Source organism: Thamnophis elegans, chromosome 11, assembly GCF_009769535.1.
Source record: "Thamnophis elegans isolate rThaEle1 chromosome 11, rThaEle1.pri, whole genome shotgun sequence".
NCBI lineage: Eukaryota > Metazoa > Chordata > Lepidosauria > Squamata > Colubridae > Thamnophis > Thamnophis elegans.
This window is the reverse complement of record NC_045551.1, coordinates 5677213-5698090: the sequence shown is the minus strand read 5'-3', so window position 1 is coordinate 5698090 and position 20878 is coordinate 5677213. Positions and strand designations below refer to the sequence as shown.

The following is a 20878-nucleotide window of genomic DNA, read 5'->3' as shown; positions in this document are numbered from 1 at the left end:
TTGTTGGGGGCGATATGCTGACTCTGTAAACCGCTTAGAGAGGGCTGAAAGCCCTATGAAGCGGTATATAAGTCTAACTGCTATTGCTATTGCTATATAGATACAGCATCTATCAATGGCATTTTCATAGAGGAATCAACATGAACTGTCAGATGTCCTAAGAGTACAAAGGTATAAAAAAGACCATCACGAGTATATACCATCCCAAATGTCTTCCAGCATTTTGCAACTAGGAGTTCAATCACTCTGCTAAAGATAGTTATCAAATAAATACAGCACATTACATATATGGGAACACTAAATAGTGGTTATTTGAGGAAAATATTGCATTTTTCAGAGAAGATGGAATTATTTTCTCAATAAAATGTTCATTATGAGCATCTGTTTTTCTAAGTTGATGATGGCTTATGTTCACTGGCCTCGGGATAAAGGTCTGAATGTAGGCATATCTGATTTCTATGTGATTGGGCTCATACATCACACTAATCCTCAATGTGGATGACATTTTAAATAAGTGTTTAATTCATTAAAATAATTAAAATTAATTAAATCAGTAAAATGCATTTACTGGATGTTTATTAGGGTTTAGCTTTTAGGACCCTCGGAACCAAATCAAATTTTTTTGATGTAACTTGTGATGGAACAAAGATGATTGAATGTATTGCCATGTGAAGCTCAAAGAACTAGCTGTGTAAGAAGAGTTGGATTTACTGGAATATATATGGTATTTTTCAGAGTATAAGATGCACCTTTTCCCCCAAGAGGGTGAAAATTTGGGCGCATCTTATACACCGAATGTAGTCCCACCCACCCCCACCAGAGGCCAAAAATGTGAGGTATGGATCCCTGCAGCCTGGAACAGCTGATTGGGGGTATTCCAGCAGTCCAATCCATCTGCCAATCAGCTGTGCAGAATTAGGCTGACCTTGCTGGTCAGAGTTTGCAGCAGCAATCACATCCAGAAAGAGGATTCAAAATAATATACATTACCAAAAGCAGGTTTCCCAAGGTAGCAGTAAATACAAGCAAAACACAAGCAGTTTCACTTTCAGTTCTAGGCTAAGCCAGGTTCCTTCCTGTCTCCTTGCTTCATTGGGTGACTTAATTGCTATGCCTATCATTGGTTGAGCTTGTTACCATGTCAGTTGAATACCATGGATGCAGATAGGCAGCGACATAATTTTTTTTATTTTCTACCCCAAAACTAAGGTGCGTCTTATACTCCAGAACAGTGGTTCTCAACCTGTGGGTCAGGACCTTGGGGGGTAAAACTACCCTTTCACAGGAGTCGCCTAAGACCATCGGAAAACACATATTTTTGATGGTCTTAGGAAGCGAGACACCAATTTTATGATTGGGGGTCACCACAACATGAGGAACTGTATTAAAGGGTCGCGGCATTGGGAAGGTTGAGAACCACTGCTCCAGAGCATCTTATACTCCGAAAAATACTGTAATTCTTTTTAATTTTTTAAGAATGAAGACATTAGTTATCCCACTAAATATTGTGTCACCTATAAATCTGTTAAGTATCCTCTTTTCCTTCAAAATAAAATACGATTAAAAATCCCATTCAATTCCTCTCTCCAATTTGGTAAAGAATGACTGATGAGCACTTTTTAAGTCTGATTTTTGAGCCAGCCTTGTATGTACAAGGGATGATATCCTAGTCCGTAATGTAGACAGTCCTTATCGCAGCTTTACAAATTAGGACTATTTCTAAGGATGTAGTTTCTCTCTTACTTTTTAAATTTAATATAATGCTCAAGTTTTAAAAGAAAACTTCTATTTGTCCTGGTATGTAATATTGCTAATTATAATGATGTAAAAATAAAATTGATAAGCATAGTAGATTCAATGATGAATTGTTTTTAATTTTTTCCTAAAGCCAATCTACCTTAATCTTTGAAAGATTACGTTCCTAAGTAACAAGATATATAAATATGATGGAAGGGTACAAATAGAATTCAATCCTTTGATTTATTAAATTGCTGATACAGGAAGTTATTAGATTAAAAAAATAAGCTTAAATGCATTCATACTACTTTTCAGTTTTCTCTTTACCTATGAAATGCTTATAAAGCCACTGTTTTAACAGTATTTATTATACAGCAATGTTTTTAATAATATAAACTTTTCTCTTGTGCCATAAGACATGGCTAAACCATGATATCCTGCAGCTTCAGTTAACTAGGCTGATGCCTTTAATGTCTTCCAGTGTATTTGCATTTATCTGAAGAGTCAGTTCCTGCATTAGTTTAGAAACAGAATCTTCTCCGTCTCCTGCTGCAGCACATTCCATTGTTTCGTCTGCTGTAGTGCCCAGCTGTTCAGAAGGTTTCATAATTGTCACTCCGTAACCATTGTTACTATAAATATGGTTATTTTTCATTTTTAGTTTAGGAGCAGGGAGGACCTGTTAAAGAATTAACATGTTAATAATTTCAATCTTTCTCTATTTAGTTATCTATTTAAACATGGACATCATTTCAAATTTTCCAGTCTCTGTCAGTGATATCTGATGCGGAGTGCAACTGAATTCATAAGCTGGGCTTAGGGGAGGCTATTAGTTTAGTATGTAGTTCGAGTCCAGTCAATTACAAAAAGTAGACCATCACATATGGTTTAGAACAGAAGTGATTTAACTCACAGCTCAAGTGGGGCCTGGAAAATCACTTTACAACTCACGCCTTCCCAAGTAGGCAAGCTCAATCATTTCACTTTTGTTTTAAATTCTTTGACAAAGTACCTAAATTAGTGGATCAGGAAAATGCTGTAGACATAATTTACTTGGATTTCAGTAAGGCTTTGATAACATAGTCCATAACCTACTACTTGGCAAAATAGATAAGTGTTGTGGCCCAGCAGGAGCCGTTGGAGCTGCCTCCAGACTCCGACAGCGAGGGGCCCTATGAGTCAGCTCTGGAGGATGTGGAGGACCCTGGACAGGGTTCCGACTCCGAGCAGGGCAGAGAGACTGGTTGGCCACCAGGAGGCGCCTGAGCCTTGGACCAGTGGGGAGGAGACAAGGGAGAGTGAGCCGGACACCAGTAGTGAGTTGTTCCTGGATGCCCGGCATCGAAGAGCTACTAGGCGTCAAGAACAATTACGCAATTACAGGAGGTAATTACACTCAGCTGGTGGTCATTAGGCTCCTCTCCAGACTATAAAAAGGCTACTTGTGCACATGCCCCTCTTGCAGAAGTCAACACAGAAGCGAATGTCGGAGAACTTTGTATGTGCTTGGCAGGCTGGATTGCTGCCAAGCCTTATCTGTGTTTATTACTCCCCAAACCTATCTGTGCTGGGTTGCTGCCAAGGACCTGTTTGTCTGTTAATTAAATGCCGTAATTTATCTCTGGCTCGGAGTGTGCTTTGGTGTGGAACGAGGGGGGTCAGAACAGATAAGTATGGGTTAGACAGCATCACCACCAGAGGGGTTTGTAACTGATGGAACTTACAGGGGGGGAAGCATGCAGTGGGGTACCCCAAGGTTCTGTTTTAGGCCCAGTACTCTTCAATATCTTCATAAACAATTTAGATGAGGGAATAGAAGAGAAACCTCCAAGGTCCCTTCCAACTCTTATTTTGATTTTTGTGAACTAGGGAGGTGCTAAGGAAGAAAATAGGTACATTAAACCAGCTACCTCACACAAGTCTAAAAATATTGGCTTATTTGTTCTTCACGTTAGCAATGTGCCTGAGGCAGAAAGAGCAACCATTTGAAAAAAACCTTTATTATTGAAATCTGCAAATGAAGTTTAATAAAAAAAGCAAATTGAAAGTTGAAACAATTGGCTGATTCTACTACGTGAGCACCAGTTTGAGTGACAATCCTGTCAGCGATGATTTTACCTTTATGTTAATTCCACCAAGACTTCCCCGTGAAGAATCACTCATTCTGAAGTTATTGCAATGGTGAATTTTGTTATCCTCCAAGGTAGCCACACTTCCTGGATATAACTCAACACCAGCTCCCTGGGTATAAAAACAAATTTTAATGTAGCAGTGATGAATAAAATTTCTAAGTAGTTCATTGCAAAGGAAAATGAGATCTGGTTAGTCAGAAGAAAATGGAGACAAACTTGTCCTTTAATAAAACCCAAAATAGTCATGATCAAAACAAAAAGGAAATCAAAATAGAGTTTTCTTTTTAAAGATGCAATAGCAAAATGTAACTAAATAAATCATAGACGTAAAATGTCCATAACTCATGCTCTTTATCTTTCCTTATATATTTAGTTCAACAAATAACTTTTTGAGAGTTGGTTGAATCGTACTTAAATCATGCTATGTCATAATTAATGATTTACACACCCACAATATACACAAAAACTCATTTTCTATTGTTTAATGCACTCAGGTTTAAGCCCACAGGTGATGAAAATCAATAGCAGTTTCCAATCATGATGTAGTAGCAAACTACAGCTGTGTGAAAAAGTTCTGCAAACTTTACGGTTTACATTTTTTTGGATAGGCCAATTGATTTTATGATATTTTATGCTAACTGCTATACAAATATTGTTATATTTAAATAAATACTGGTGTTTTTAAATGAAAAGCATAAGCTTTTTGCAATTTGGTGCTGCTTGGATGGGGATTGTGAATTATCTTGCATGCTTACAATGACTTTGAAAACAGATTAACTGATGCATACCCAGTGATGGCATACGTGTTGCAATTACTAAGGCCGATGCTAGTGTTTTGTTAACACTTTTATTGTTTGTGGCCCTGAAAAGGACCGTTTAGGTAACCAAACATGGTTACTAATATGAAATTGGCCAGCCCCTATTGCTTATCACCAGGCAGCATCGCTTCGGCATAGACTGTATAAGCCTTTGCACGTGATCTTTGGTGACAATGTGGTGCCAGGCTACAATAATGGATTCAATCAGCTCCTGCTTAGTCTTCGGATGCTTCTTGCTTATTTCGTAACCAAACTTGACCCAAGTTTGGGTTCAAATCCGGGCTCTGAGCTGGCCAATCCAGGAGGCGAACACCATGCCTCTTCATCCACTGCTGGACAGACTTGGCTCGATGACAAGGAGTGTTGTCATCCTGGAAGTAAAAGTCCTTCCCTACAAGTTGCCTAAGCTGAAGGAAGCATGGTCTTTTCCAGGACTTCAACATACTGCTTGGAATTCATGATTCCCTGCACGATTTGTATCCAGCCAATTCCAGAAGCAGCGATACAGCCCCAGATCATCACGTGCAATGGATGCTTCACAGATAGATCCAGGCAGTACGGCCTAAATTCTTCAGCTGGAAATCTTCTGACGTACTTATTGCACTGATTCCCAGTCAAGTAGAAATTGATCTCATCACTGAAGATTACCTTGGCCCACTGTTCGTTGGTCCACTTGGCATACTTACTTCAAGCCCTGCAGCCTTTTGAGTGCTGTGGCAAGCAGTCTGCAACACACTGTGCTTGTGCACACTTTTACATCACATGCTTTACCCCAAATTCTTGTAATCTGAGGTGAGGTGAGTTTCCTGTCAGCCATTGAAATGCGTTGCAGAGCCCGATCTTGCCGTTTTATCGACTTTCTTGATCTTCCAGAGTGGAGCCTGTCATCAACTGAATCAGTCATTTGGTATTTTTCAACCACTCTGCTTACTGTGGTGCGATGGCATTTCACTCTCTCGGCTATTTCTGTACAGGAGTAACTCTTTTCATGAAGTATAATGATGTGATGCCAGTGCTCAGTACTGGTGAAAACAAAGGCCTTCATCCTCGCCCGCAGCCAGAGTTAAATTAAATTTCTTGATGCTTTTCATACCTATTTATAGTCAGAGAGTATGACAACATTGATTGGCTCATAGATTTAGCCTCTGTGCATTTTGATTGGTTAGTCAAAGCTCGCTACTATTGGCTACTTTCGAGCCTAACATTCTCAAAAATTCAAGTTGTTTGTTTTAGCACATAAACTCACTCAAAACCTTAAAAAGACTTTGATTATATTAATAAAAAGTATGCATCTCAATCCGACTACAGAAATTTTCATCGGAGTACTAATTTTGTGTGGTTTCTATGAGTGAAAAGTTGATTAAACATGTAAATAGGGCTTAAAACTGAAAGCGTGTAGGACTTTTTCACACAGCTGTACATACTGTAATCCCTAATGAGTTTTATGTTGCAAATTAAACCTCCAAACCCACCCCCAAATGTCTTAACTGCTGCCAAGTGTGTTATAACTTGTTTATTGCCCAATACTCTTCTCCACAAAAACATTCCCTCCATGGTCATCTGATCACAGTTGTGGCACTTGGAAACCAGCTCACACTTTTGATCAGTTGCAGCATCTTGCAAGTTATACCAGGGGCTCAAACTCACATGCCGTGGGCTGGATGACTCACATGCAGGCCACCCCTACCCCAGCTCCGTGGAGGGGAAATACATCTTGAAACGTCCTGTGATGTGGGGAGTTTGACACCCGTGGGTTATATGATGATGATTTGCAAAACATGGCCACTGGGGAAGCTGGATTCACTTAACAAGAATGGATTTATTTAATGACTGCATTAAAAATTGTTGTAAAATCCAACTTGACTTATAATTGGAGTGATTTATGACAGAAATTTCTGTCTCAATGTTTGCAAGTTAAGGAGTACCCATAATCTTTAAACATTTAGACTGAAAATGTTTTCAATTGGTATACATCCCCTATTCTTAGGGACCACAATCAAGAGCAAATCTATAATAAGGGTTTCTTTAAAGCATCTGCTGCTTCTACTGCATCAAGAGCCAATTGTATGTCTTTCACCTCGCTTAACAGGAGTGGGTGAAATATAACGGCTAACCATCTTTTTAATAATCAATTTCCAAGATCTCCAAGATAAGAAAATCTTAGAAAATGATATAAAATGGAATTTCCCTTTGCTGGGGTGTTGGTAAATCTTTCCTATAAGCTCTAACTGCTCTGCCCAAAAGTATGAATTCAATCACCATTCAATTAATTTTACTGCCTATTGTTCAAATCTATTTATTGGCAATATGGTTGATAAATGACTTGTTTTTAAAAAGGAAAGGGATAAAAAAAATATGTTGCAGCCTAGAGCTGTGATGGAGAACCTATGGCATGTGTGCCCGAAGTGGCAAGCAGAGCCACGTCACCTGGCACACGCGGCGTTGCCCGTCCCTCTTCCAGGTTTCTGATTGGCGCATACGCGTGTGACAATCAGCTGGCCTTCGTGGGCGTGGAAGTGCCAGAAACTGGAAGAACTGGTTTTCCATTTTCCAGTGTGAGCATGCGTGCTGGACAGCTGATCGTCCCACGCACATGTGCCCCAGTAACTGGAAGACTAGCTAGAAACCAGAAGTTCATTTTCCAATGTGTGCATGCCTTCCTGGCATCTCCTCTTTTGGGCTGTGTCCCAGGTGAGCACGAGGTTTCACCATCATTGGCCTAGAGCAGTGTTTCTCAACCTTGGCAACTTGAAGATGTCGCTGGCTGGGGAATTCTGGGAGTTGAAGTCCGGACATCTTCAGGTTGCCAAGGTTGAGAAACACTGGCCTAGAGGAAAAGGAACCTGAAGATGCAGGAAAACTAGGAGGGGAAATTCATAGTTTTTGCTGCCATCTAGTGATGGGTAAAATATTTAATAATTAAGGATCAAGTGACTAGCTTATTGCATTAGAAAACTGGAGGTCAGTCAACAATCAATATTTACATTAAATCTAAAAAAGAGGTATCAATTAAGACTGCCTTTGGAACTTGTCTTGAACCTTGAACCATATTTTTGAAAGGATTTGAGAATGGCCAAGAGATTACATTAAAAATTTGGCTGGAAGGCAACTGAAATCTCAGGGCTACCAGATTGCAACTGCAAAAATGATGGTTATTAGATGGCAACAAAAATTAAATGTTTGCATTGCCCCTATCTCCCTTCTAACGTACAGGTATAGGTTATTGCTCAACCTTAGTAAATGTTTCACATTCATGCATTCATGCTGTATCTTGAATGAACTAAAAGCGAATATACCTGTGCTCCAGTAATTTCACTATTTGTAATTGTCAATGAAGCCCCGACGAGTACACAGATACCAGTTCCTTCACACTTCAATATACAATTCTCCACAATTGTGTGTCCAGATTCAACTACAATAATTCCATCAACAGTCCCTTGCTGAAGCAAGGTAACATTCATGAATTTGACATTTTTAGCCCTAGATACTACAAAACTCTCATTAGCAGGTTCTGAAACTATCACAATTTCCTCTGGTTTTCCAACTCCTGAAGGAGAAAATGATATTAAAAAGCAACTTAGTATTTTAACACATCCAACAGTGAAAGCAAAATTATAATTCAATTTTATTGTTTTCAGAAATATCTTTTATGGTTTTACAGTTTTTATAAGTAAGCCATTGTAGGGTTGCCTTGAGGCAAGATTGGGCAACAAACAAATCTAATGCATCAAAAGAATGGATGGATGGATGGATGGATAGATAAGATATAGATCAGGGCTTTCAAACCTGTGGCCCATGGCCCGATGTGTCACGTGCTGGCCACGCCCCGTTTAGTGAAGGGGGGAAAGTCGAAAAACATCACGTGACACCACTGTGATGACACAGGTTTGTCACCCCTGATATATAGATAGATAGATAGGTAGGTAGGTAGGTAGGTAGGTAGGTAGGTAGGTAGGTAGGTAGGTAGGTAGGTAGGTAGGTAGGTAGGTAGATAGATAGATAGATAGATAGATAGATAGATAGATAGATAGATAGATAGATAGATAGATAGATATGATATAGATTATAGATATGCTATAGATGAAAGAAAAACAGGTAGGAATAAGGACTGTTTCTAAGTTTTTGAAGAACTCTTAACATCGTATTTCATAAATAACAAATATGAAGTTTATAGTAGCGCTAAAGTAGTACAATTTTAAAAAATGCAATCTTATGAGAACATGCACAGACTGATGCAATAGCAATTCCTTGCCTGATTTAACAATCCAGGGTGCACATATGCTAATCAAATATAATCAGCAGCAATAGTCATGATACCTTAAGCTCATTTAAGCCAGACTCAAGGTGGTGGTATTGGGGAAGTTGAGGTGAATCTCAGAATAGTTCCCTCAATAATTTTGGCTATTCAAATGGTTTCAATATATTGTGTATGTATGCAATTACTTTAAGCACGCATTAAGAAGCTTTGACCGAGTAAAATGAGAAATGTTTTCATATTTAAATAAGTCTCTGAAAAATTTACAAACCAAGGCAAATTGTTCTATCCAATGTTTTCTTTCACCTCAACAGAAAATTACAATATTCTTTCAATTAGGCAACTTTAAGTGCAAAAAAGAGAGAAAGTATACTAATGCCTTTAATAATAATATCTTCAGTTAACATGGACAGGTTTGCTGCTTTATATTCTCCAGGGAAAATAAGCACATTATCACCACTATAACAGCGGTCCAAAGCTATGTTTAGGTTCTCATTCTGTTGAACAACTGTATCAGAGGATAATTCTTTAGCCTAGAGATATGAAAGAGGAAAAAAATAACATTTGAGAATTAGTATGTATGTTTCTTCATCCTCCCAAGGTTGGTAAATTGAGGACCCAGATTGTTTGCACCAATATGTTGACTGTAAACCGCTTAGAGCAGGGATGGCGAACCTTTTTCGTCTCAGGTGCCAATAACACATGCGCCCTACTGCATGCGCTTGCATGCCGACACCCATAATTTAATGCCCCCTGTGCTTTGCCCCCTGCGCATGTGTGTGACCTCCCCCCTGCTGCCCCATGCATGGCTTTCTTGGAGCCGGAGAGGGTGAAAATGGCCTCCCCTGCCCCCCAAAGGCTGGAAACGGCCCGTTTTCCGACTACCGGTAGGCCCGATAGGTCTGTTTTTCGCCGTCCCCAGGCTCTAGAGGCTTTCTAGGAGCCTGGAGCGGGCAAAAAACGGCCCAACATGCAAATTCAAAGACTTCCAGTTTCCATGCTGGGTCGTTTTTTGCCCTCCCCGGGCTTCAGGAGGCTTCCCTGCAGGGAGCCTCGATCAGAGGGTGAAAAATGGCCAAAAATCAAGGCCAAAAATCAGCTGGCCAGCGCACTGGAGTTGACAGGGCAACGCCTCACGTGCCCTCAGAAATGGCTCCGCTTGCCCCCTGTGGCACACTTGCCATAGGTTCACCATCTCGGGCTTGGAGAATGCTGTACAGCTCCATGAAGCAATATATAAGTACTATTGTTATTGCTATTTACTCTTTTAGAGTCACCTTAATACTAGTGTTTGCAAAGTTTTATTAAGACAATTCTTCCATGCAAGAACTCTTCTGCTAAGGTTCATGAAGTATCTATATAATAGCATTTAATCCTGTTGTACAGACTTTTGTATAACTACAGCAAGCCTGCAACTATCATCTTTTTATTATGGCACTGAAAAATACATTAAAACAGAGCAAATATCTTCCCAATGACCTGAAAGAATAATCTTAATGCCAAATTATACTTCTTTGTATAATTACACATTATACAAAAGGCTTCTGCTAGTGAATGCAGCATTAAGGAACATCTATCAACCACTTGAACATTTCTTACCACTTCTGCTGTCACTGTTTTTGCAACAATGTAAGTTACAATTTCCCCATCGTGTCTGTGTCCTTTTCTACGCTTCAGGATCCTTGGGGCCAGGGGGCCATGAGCTCTAAAATTAGAAATAAATTCTATCACAATTAACTTTAGATCTGTGGTTCCCCATCAATCATATCCATAATTACAGGTTAGACAAGTAGAATACAGAAAAAGGCTTTAATTAGCTCTTTTAAAAACATCTAATATGTTTTAAATATAAATATGCACCACTTGAGGGGGAAAAAGGCTTTTTGCTTCTGTCATAGTAACCTGAAATTCTTGGATATACTTAAAGTCAGAGAAATCCACTTCAGAAAACACATCTCAGATATATGTGAAGAAATTAAATCCTAACATATTTTCTTTTGAAAAAATAATTGTTTTTAATACTCAAAATTTAAACTGTGGCTTAAATAACATTTGAAAACACTTAACTATTCTAAAAATGATTTAAAATTATTAGCAAGGCTTATTATTTGTGTAAGATATTCTGAAGGGCAAATTATTATTTAAATAGCAGTAGACTTATATACCGCTTCATAGGCCTTTCAGGCCTCTCTAAGCGGTTTACAGAGAGTCAGCATATTGCCCCCAACAATCTGGGTCCTCATTTTACCCACCTCGGAAGGATGGAAGGCTGAGTCAACCTTGAGCCGGTGAGATTTGAACCGCTGACCTGCTGATCTAGCAGTAGCCTGCAGTGCTGCATTTAACCACTGCGCCACCTTGGCTCTTACTGCGCCACCTTGGCTCTAATGGGAAGCTATTAGAATTAATTACTGAACTGGGGATACAATTAGCAAAAGATTTTAGAATGTTTTTTTTCTGTAATCAATTTTACACAATTTATTTAAGTATAAAAAGTTTGCTTTTTAAGAAATATGAAAAACAAAATCTGCTATTAATTTCCAAGTCAAATTAGCTTACATATTTTTAAATGAGTTAATTTTTAAAACGTAGCATGAAATTCAGGGAAATAACATTTATTCGCAAAATACATTGAATTAGGACTGTATAACAGTAAACAGAGTAATTTTTTTAATCTGCAGAACTAAATGTATTTAATTTTTTTATTACTCATATGTTCTAATGCTTAATTTGAGCAAGTAAAGGCAAAAACTCCTGGAACAATATTTTAATAAATTCCATTTAAAATAAATTTGCATTTATCAAAGGATAGTCTATTATTACTTATGAAAATACTACAGTAGTATTTTTAAAATGTATTAACAGATATCATTGTTTCTTAGGAAGTTGCCTCTTTCCAAATTACCAGAACTGGCATTTGAAACATTTATTTATGGGATGGGACTTACTACTCAGATGGACAAAATCAAGCTGACTGGTACTAGCTTGGATTTTTATCAAACAATGAATAGATGCAAATGATTAGAATTTAAAACTGATGTATTATAAACAGAACTAGCATTAGATACATTAGAACTAGCTTATAAAATGATACTCTTAGCATTTCTACAATAAATCATAAGTTCTTCTATTATTGCATTCCTGTTTATCTCAAGCTTGCTTGAGAAAAAAGCCTAAATGTTTGTCTCCCTGATTTTAATGGAAACTTCATTAAATAAATAAAAATTACAATACATTGAATCAATCCTTTATTAGCATAAATGGGAATTATAAACACTGAATTAAATGGAACTTATTTTTGAAAAAAATATGTAAATAGCGTTAAAGAATTCACAAATTTACTAAAAAATAAAATAAAATTGTGTTGACAATTATCAAATAAAAATTACCTTAAACGTAAATCTTCCCATATTTTCAACAGGCCACATAGCATTATTAATTCATAGTATTTTTTCCAACATTCAACAGCTTCTTCTGCTGTGGGCTCTTCCTTGACGTTACTTTGGTACTGAATTAATTCCAAATGCATGCTCTTGTATTTTTCCAAATTTCTTTTAAAGCGATGGGCAATTGGAGCTGGAATAATTCCATTCTGAATATCACACCAACTAAAAAAAAAAAATTAAGACAAACAGAAATTTAACTTTTGAAAACGCATATCAAAAAATCAATTGTATAACTGGTAATAAGGTGATGACTATGGGTTGGAATACTACAGTGCAATCCCCAATCCAACTCTCAAGTGTATGTTTGAATCCTCTATGTCTGCGAGTAAAACTGTATAAATTGCAACTTGAATGTGTGAAGAGGTGGTTGTTCCAGTAGGTCCTGCAGGTTGAGATAGCAATAGCAGTTAGACTTATATACCGCTTCACTGTGCTTTACATCATTCTCTAAGCGGTTTACAGAGTTAGCATGTATGCCCCCAACAATTTGGATCCTCATTTTATTGATCTTGGAAGGATGGAAGCTGAGTTAATCTTGAGCCGGCCGGAATCGAACTCCTAGCAGTGAACAGTGAGTTAGCTTGCAATACTGCATTCCAATTATTGTGTCATCACAGATGCTTAAATGTTCTCTCATGTTTTGGATTATTTGTCAGATATAAATCGGATGATTCCGTGTTTATGTGTACAGGTAGTTTGACTTTGGTATAGTAATATTGTTATATTTTAACCAGATTTATCAATGTTGGATAATTCTAAGTGTTATCAGTGACTGAAGTAACATATAAACTTTGTGAACAAATAAAAATAAATTGAAGATATTCACACAGGCTGCTTTACTATGAAAAAGGTTAATCTTTAATGGGGATGTCAGAGAGTATGTATATTTTGGTAAGGAAACATTTTAATATGAACGCTTCTAGCACTACTCCAACTATGTTAAAATTCTGTCTTAATATTTCATTTCCTGTTGGTGAAAATTAAGTCTACTTAATTCTACTTATGTCTACTTACATTTTAATTCTCTCTTCCATTAATGCAGCATAGGTCTCACTATTTTCATCATCATCCCAATCTCTCCAAAGGAAGTCATAGAAAAATCTAAGTAAAAACCATAGTGATATTACATTTATATTTTAATGTTCTATAAAAAGGGTGCAGGGAGTGAAAAACAGAAAAAGTATTTTAAAATATAGCCTTTGTTGTAATTTTTGTTGTAATATTTTCAGAACAGTATTTATACATTGACCCCTTTCATTTATCTCATTATTTATGCTATAGTATGGTAGATGGTACATATTACGTTGTTCATTTCACAACTGAATCATTTTATTACCAGTTTTTTTTATCTTACAATCTACTTCACCAAATGTGAATCTCTCTATGTGTGTGTGTGTGTGTGTGTGTGTGTGTGTGTGTATGTGTGTATGTATGTATGTGTATGTATGTATGTATGTATTAGATTTCTTTTACAACCCCCGGTATGCCCAAATATGGGAGGAAGATCACCACTTCCACTCTCTGTCCTTCGGCTTGTCACAAGAGACCATCCAGGCAGAAACCCAACATTTTTACTGTTGCCTTTTTGTTACATTTTTGTTGTATTTGTGCTGATAAATAAATATATATATATATATATATGTTTTGTTTTGAGCTATTCTTAAAATATTCTTAATTATTTTAAATTGGGGAATAACATCAACATACTACAGTTTATTTGGACCTCAGCAGAAACTTTTAGAGAGTACCTCATAATGTTTAATAAAATATAAACAAGGTCTAAATAGTTCCATCAGCTGAAAGGCAAAACTGAGTGGATTGCTAAATGGCTCTGTACCAGAGGTGGGTTGCTGACGGTTCGGCCCGGATTGCCCGAACCAGTAGTAGCAGCGGTGGGAGGCTCCACCCACCCACCCGGAAGCACAAGTGGGCACAGGAGCACGTCCGAACCAGTAGTAAAAAAAATAGCAACCCACCTCTGCTCTGTCCTATTCAACTTTGTTTTATCAACACCTTCTTTCAAGAATTTCAGACTTATACAGAATACAGATGACATAAAGTTGAAAGGGGCATTAATACTTTAGATCAGAAAGGATTTTAAAAGATCTAAGCAATAGGATGAAATGAACAGGATGCATTCTAATGGAAAGATAATGCCATGGATGGAGAGAGAGAAAATCCTTAATACCAAAGCAATTAAAGAGGAAATATTGGTTAAATGCAACAATGAAGCAGGTAGACAGAGAATACACATACAGCAATTTATATCAGTTTCAGAAAGGGAATGGGTAAAGCATAAGCAGACTTGCACAATTGTATTACTATAATCAAGCTTTAAAAAAAACATCTTAGCTTGGAAGTATTTCTTGGTGTGATTTACATTTTAGATCTGATATTGAGAGAAACTGCATCTAGGTATGAAAGTGTAAGGCATAGGTATAGGAAAAGAGAAACCAGGCCGGGAAGCAGTACATGTGAAAGGGAGCTGAGTGTCCTAATAAAACCACAAATTAAACATGAACCACAGTGTAATGTAGCTTCTAAATAAGCAAATGGGGTACAATACTAGGATTATGGACTCCAGATCATGAGTAGAAATTATTCCACTATACTCTGCCCTGCTCAGATTTCATTTAGAATACTGTGTATAATTTTATTTATTAAATTTATGCATTACAGTTCAAAAAGGAAGTGACTAGTTCATAGTAGCCATCAATAATACGCAACAATACGCAATTGTATCTGTCCGCCCCGTGCCAACTCAATGAAGCGGTGGACGTGATGAACCGGGGTCTGGAGGCCGTTAAGAACTGGATGAGTGCTAACAAACTGGTACTCAACCCGGACAAGACCGAGTGGCTGTTGTGCTTCCCCCCCAATAATTTGGCTAATATACCAACGCTTAGGCTGGGGGGTCAAATTTTATACCCCTCAGATAGGGTCCGCAACTTAGGAGTCCTCCTGGACCCACAGCTGACTTTTGATCACCAGCTGTCAGCTGTGACCAGGGGGGCATTTGCCCAGGTTCGCCTGGTCCGCCAGTTGCGGCCCTACCTAGACCGGGGGGCTCTCACAACAGTCACTCGAGCCCTTGTGATCTCTAGACTGGAATACTGCAATGGGCTCTACATGGGGTTGCCCTTGAAGTGCATCCGGCGACTGCAGCTAGTCCAGAATGCAGCCGCGCGAGTGATAGTGGGCGCACCGCGGTTCGCCCACGTTACACCTGTCCTCCGCGAGCTGCACTGGCTACCTGTTGGTCTCCGGGTGCGCTTCAGGGTACTGATGACCACCTTTAAAGCACTCCATGGTAGTGGATCTGAGTACTTGAGAGACCGCCTTCTGCCGATTACTTCCCTAAATCGACCAATTAGATCGCACAGACTGGGCCTCCTCCGAATCCCATCTGCCAGTCAATGCCGACTGGCGACCACACGGAGGAGAGCCTTTTCTGTTGCTGCTCCGACCCTGTGGAATGAGCTCCCCATGGAGATCCGTACCCTCACCACTATCCAGACCTTCCGCGCAGCCCTCAAGATCTGGCTCTCCCAGCAGGCCTGGGGATAGGCTTCCAATTCACCCGCCCGAGTGTTTGATTGTTGAATGAAAGTTGTGTTTTACTATCTTTTCTTTGTTCACATATTGTTTTGTTTTTGACCTTGCACCCCCCCCCCCCTGTGGTTGTAAGCCGCCCTGAGTCCCCTCAGGGAAAAGGGCGGCATATAAATCCCAATAAACCTAAACCTAAACCTAACAGAAGCAATATCAACATTTAGTAGAATTAAATCATTAAAAATATTAAGAGCACTGTGTTCCAGTAAAGTATTCTTTTTTATTGTTTATCTATCCATCTCAGTACTGTTGATTGCTAATAAATCTCCAAAATTTAAAATAGATGCTAGGGCCAACTTTATATGCTCTGTGGTGGTTACTGATTTCTTTCCCAACTTTAGGAGTTATGAAATAAATGTTCATAATATCTGAATCTTAATGAAATGTTAGCTTTAAAACCAACATATTAAGTATAAAACAGATTAACATCAACTTAACACCATCCTAATATAATAAGAAACATATTGAAAATTCATACCTCACAATTTCTAAAGCTTTGGCTATATCAAACACTACACTATCCTGTCCCTCAATAGGATATACTTCTAACAGGGGCACACAATAGTCCATTTCTTCTAATATTTCATCAACTAACTGTTTTGGAATATTTGCAATGTTAGAGGAAAAAGGTTCAGCTATAGATATGGAAACATTGAAATTAGCTGAAGGATTGCTGGGCAGTTTACAAGTTACCTAGAATGTAAAACAGAAATGAAACAATTATAAAATATAAGTGACATTGAAACTTCTATACTTACTAAATCTTTTGATTTTTATAATATAGAAACCCAATTCAGGGCAGTCATATATTTGAAGCATATAGTAGTTCTTTCATTATTTTACATGACTGCTAAAGAAATATGAATCTGCCCTGGCCACCTCCCCTTATCCTGGTTGAAGACAATTCAATGTCTGTGGTACACAAGATCATTGTTCAGAGTTTTCAGTGGCTGCTTTCACAAACAAATTTCATTCACCTGTATACAATATTGCCAAAAATATTGTCCACTCAGCATGTAACCGCAGCATATATCAATCTTTAAGGTAGTAGGAATGATTTTCCTAATCTAAGCATAAGTCTTTTGAAAGACTGAAGTCTGAAACATAAGATGATGATGAGATATTCCTTTTAAATATCCCCACATATCACAGTTTGCTATTTATAAAAACCTCTATTAGTATCAATAAATCGGTTTGGATATTGAAATATGAAACCAGAAAGCCCTTTATATCCAATCAACTACTCATCAGAGACGAGTTGGGTTTCTGGGAAGAAAAAGGTAGCAGAGCAGTTGTGAAGCCCCAGAGAACATATCCAACATAGGTGGAAGATCTTATGCCTGGAAAAGCTCTACCTATTGTATTGGTATTCAATAACATGTAAGCCATTCTACACACTAATTATTTAAGCTACAAAAACTTTTAAAATGTGCTATAATCAAAATTCACTATGTCTGATCCAGTCAATATCTATGGATTGGATTAAAAAAAAAGACCATTGTGTCTGGTTGGCAGAAGTTATGCAAGCTATTGACAGTCTTTTTGATGATAGCTGTAGTTTTATTAGAAAGCTGTAAAATATTAAAATATATGTAATTACCTCGACAAGCACCCCAATAAAAGGTATGGGAATTTCTTCAGAATTGACAAAAAAAAGTTCTGGGTTGGTTTTCCAAATTCCAAGCCAATTTTCCTTCATCTTCAGTTTTCCTACAAGATACTTACTCACAGCTCCATTGGCATCTTCTGCCTTTTAAGTAACAGAAACATATACACACATAATATATATATATAATATCCAAATTAGCACTTTCATTCAATGTTAGATCTGTATTTGTCAGATGCCGCGAACTGCAAGATGGGCAGAAAATAAATTTATTAATAAGACCATTGCATTGACAAATTCACCATCAGTCGGTTGAAAAAGGCAGCATATATAAACAAAGAAAAGAAAGGGAGTCTTCACTAATGAATTATTCTCATAATTCTGTTCTTTTTATTCTTATGCTTTTCTTATCTGAGATTTGAGGTATTGTGTAAGAGCTTAGAGAAGAAAGTTGTTGTAATGCATTCAGACCTTCCTCAATCAGTGCCATGACAGGTGAATATTTTTACCATCAGTTGCTGATGCATTGAAACCAACCATTTTGTTTATCAATCACTAAGTATGGAAAGCCAGGACAGCGTCAATAACCAGTGAGTCAGAGCAGAATCAATGTCACCTGGATAAGGACTAGCAAAAGGAGCAGCTCATTTCATGCTTTTGAGTTTATTGCTGTCTAAAGGGTGGGCAGTCAGCACTTCAATGTGGAGAAAATCCTGTGGATAATACATTTTAAACAAGCCTGACTTGTGTTTAGTGTAACTGATTCAATATACTAAAGAGTAGTAGTAGAATTAGAATAGAATAACACAGTTGGAAGGGTCCTTGAAGGTCTTCTAGTCCAACCCCTTTCTTATAAAGTAGGACGTAAAGTGAGATTTGGACATTAAGTGTGAAACCTACTGGGTCAGGCTGGACAGCCTCTCAGGGCCCCTTTACTTCTATATTAAAAGCCCCATAGACAGAGTTGGAGCTTGCAAAAGAACAGGAAGCCAGTGCCTAACCACATGATGTTCTAGCCAACGTCCCTATGTCAAAACCTATGCCAAAAGTCCAAGGTTCAATTAAAGTTCATTAATGACACGTACTCAGTACCTATAACAAAAGTAAGACCCTATCTCCTTATAAGGCTTCCTCCTCAAGGTAACCACTAAGAAAAGAGTTAAGTATTTCCGTGTTACGCTGCCTTTGAGAATGTATAAGAACGCGTGCTTCGATGATGAAGATGGTTCAGAACTTGCAATGCTAGCCATGGGCTAGCTTTCTGAATCTGGCTGCCAAATAAACTTTTCCTGTATCCTGAGAAGTCTAAAGCCTGTCATTTTCTGCAACACTTAGGCAGGAAACCCTAAACCATTTCAGACAAATGGATATCCAACGTCTTAAAAACATCCAGTGTTGGAACATTTACAACTTCTGGAGGCAAGTTGTTCCATTGATTAATTGCAGTGGGACTGCATCTCTTTTTGAGAATCAAATTCAAACATACCCAAAAGGCTTAAGGGATTCTCTGATACAGAACACTTTTTAGCCACCATATAGATATATCTGATATGTCTTATCTGGGGGGGAAGAGGGGAGGAACAGCTTTATCTTTTCGTTAATTTTAAGATTATTGTTAACTTTAATCGAATTTTTAAAATGTTATTGTTTAATCTTAACCAGGTTTGTTTTTTGGATATTCTATTTTTTAAAAAACTTTTGTAATATGTGTTTTTTTTAAATGTTGTACGCCACCCTGAGTCCTTGGGAGAAGGGCGGCATATAAATCCAATAAATCAAACCATCTATAGTGATCCATATTCTAACCCTAACAAACTGTTTTATGTTTTAATATTCAGAAGCCATCATTGCAAAATATGCCGGTGAGAAAATTTACCAGGACTAGGTGGTTCATTTCAAACATGCCAATTAGGGATGCTACCTTCCCACTTAATTTCTGGGATGACATTTCCATGGTGTCACTTTCCTTTTGCCTTCCTATCTAATCTCTCAGCCTCACAACAACCACGTCTCCCTCTTTTTCTCTCTCTCTCTCATGCACCCACTCACAAACGTTCAGAAAATGAACATTTAAAAAAAAAAACACTCCTTGCGTATGTTCCTCTGGAAGAACACAGTTAGAAACAGGCAAGCTCCAACCTTGGCCATTTGAAGGCTTGTGGACTTCAACTCCCAGAATTCCTCAGCCAGCTTCCATTTGAAGACTTGTGGACTTCAACTCCCAGAATTCCTCAGCCAGCAAAGCTGGCTGAGGAATTCTGGGAGTTGAAGTCCACAAGTCTTCAAGTGACCCAAGGTTGGAGATCGCTGGCATATGTACAATCAATGGATCTTTTCGAATAAGTCCAGAAAGTTCCCACCGTCAAACGAGGTGGGGAGCGCAGAGGGGAAGCTTCACCGGCTCCCGACCCACCTTGCAACCCTTCAAGAGGTCGTCGCAATACAGCGCCACCTTCTCCCGGCCGCTCAGCGCTCCCAGGTACGACGGGAATTCTCTCGGCAGGGGCCCGGCTTCTTCCTCGCCCGCGCGGTCTTCCTCCCCGCCGAGACGAAAGAGACGGTGGCCCTTCGCCTTCCGAGGAGGGCTCTCCAATGAGACCGGAGACGTGCCGGCAGCAGCAGCAGCAGCAGCTCCTTCTTCTTCTTCTTCGGCTGCTCTTTGCTTCTGTGGATGGTCCGAAGCGCTCGACGCCATTTCCCCGCCGCCTTCTCGCGCCTTTTTTTTTTTTTTTGGCGCGCGGCCGCCACGAGGACGTCACGCCGTTCGCTCGGCTGGAGCTAATTATTGGGCAACAAACGGCGCGTCGAGGCGCGCCAGCCAATCAGAACAGCGGGGAGGCGCGCGCCAGCCAATCAGAATAGGCGTGAAGGCGCGCGCCCATAGTCACCAAAGTGGCGGTTAGCTGTGCGGCCTTCAAACGGTTACTTTGCTTTCGAAGCGGCTATTTTTATTTTATTTTATTTTTATTTTATTTTTATTTTATTTATTTTTATTTTATTTTTATTTTATTTTTATTTTATTTTTATTTTATTTATTTTTATTTATTTTTTATTTTATTTTTATTTCATTTTTATTTTATTTTTATTTCTATTTTATTTCTATTTTATTTTTTTTTATTTTATTTTTATTTTATTTTTATTTCTATTTTATTTCTATTTTATTTTTATTTCTATTTTATTTCTATTTTATTTTTATTTTATTTTATTTTTATTTTATTTTTATTTTATTTTTATTTTATATTTTTATTTTATTTTTATTTTATTTGAATGTA

The 20878-nt window shown here is 38.2% G+C and overlaps 1 protein-coding gene across 1 annotated transcript; it reads right to left on the bottom strand.

Moving 5' to 3' along the window:
- Positions 1-1966: 1966 nt before the first annotated feature.
- SHCBP1L (SHC binding and spindle associated 1 like) lies at positions 1967-20312 on the bottom strand. Its single transcript, XM_032226962.1, has 10 exons — positions 20020-20312; positions 17601-17750; positions 16479-16693; positions 13403-13489; positions 12332-12550; positions 10542-10647; positions 9322-9475; positions 7984-8234; positions 3856-3978; positions 1967-2416 (listed from the first exon to the last, which is right to left on the bottom strand). The coding sequence occupies exons 1-10, from the start codon at positions 20299-20301 to the stop codon at positions 2183-2185; spliced, it is 1821 nt and encodes a 606-aa protein (XP_032082853.1). The 5' UTR covers positions 20302-20312; the 3' UTR covers positions 1967-2182.
- Between the last annotated feature and the right edge of the window lie 566 nt (positions 20313-20878).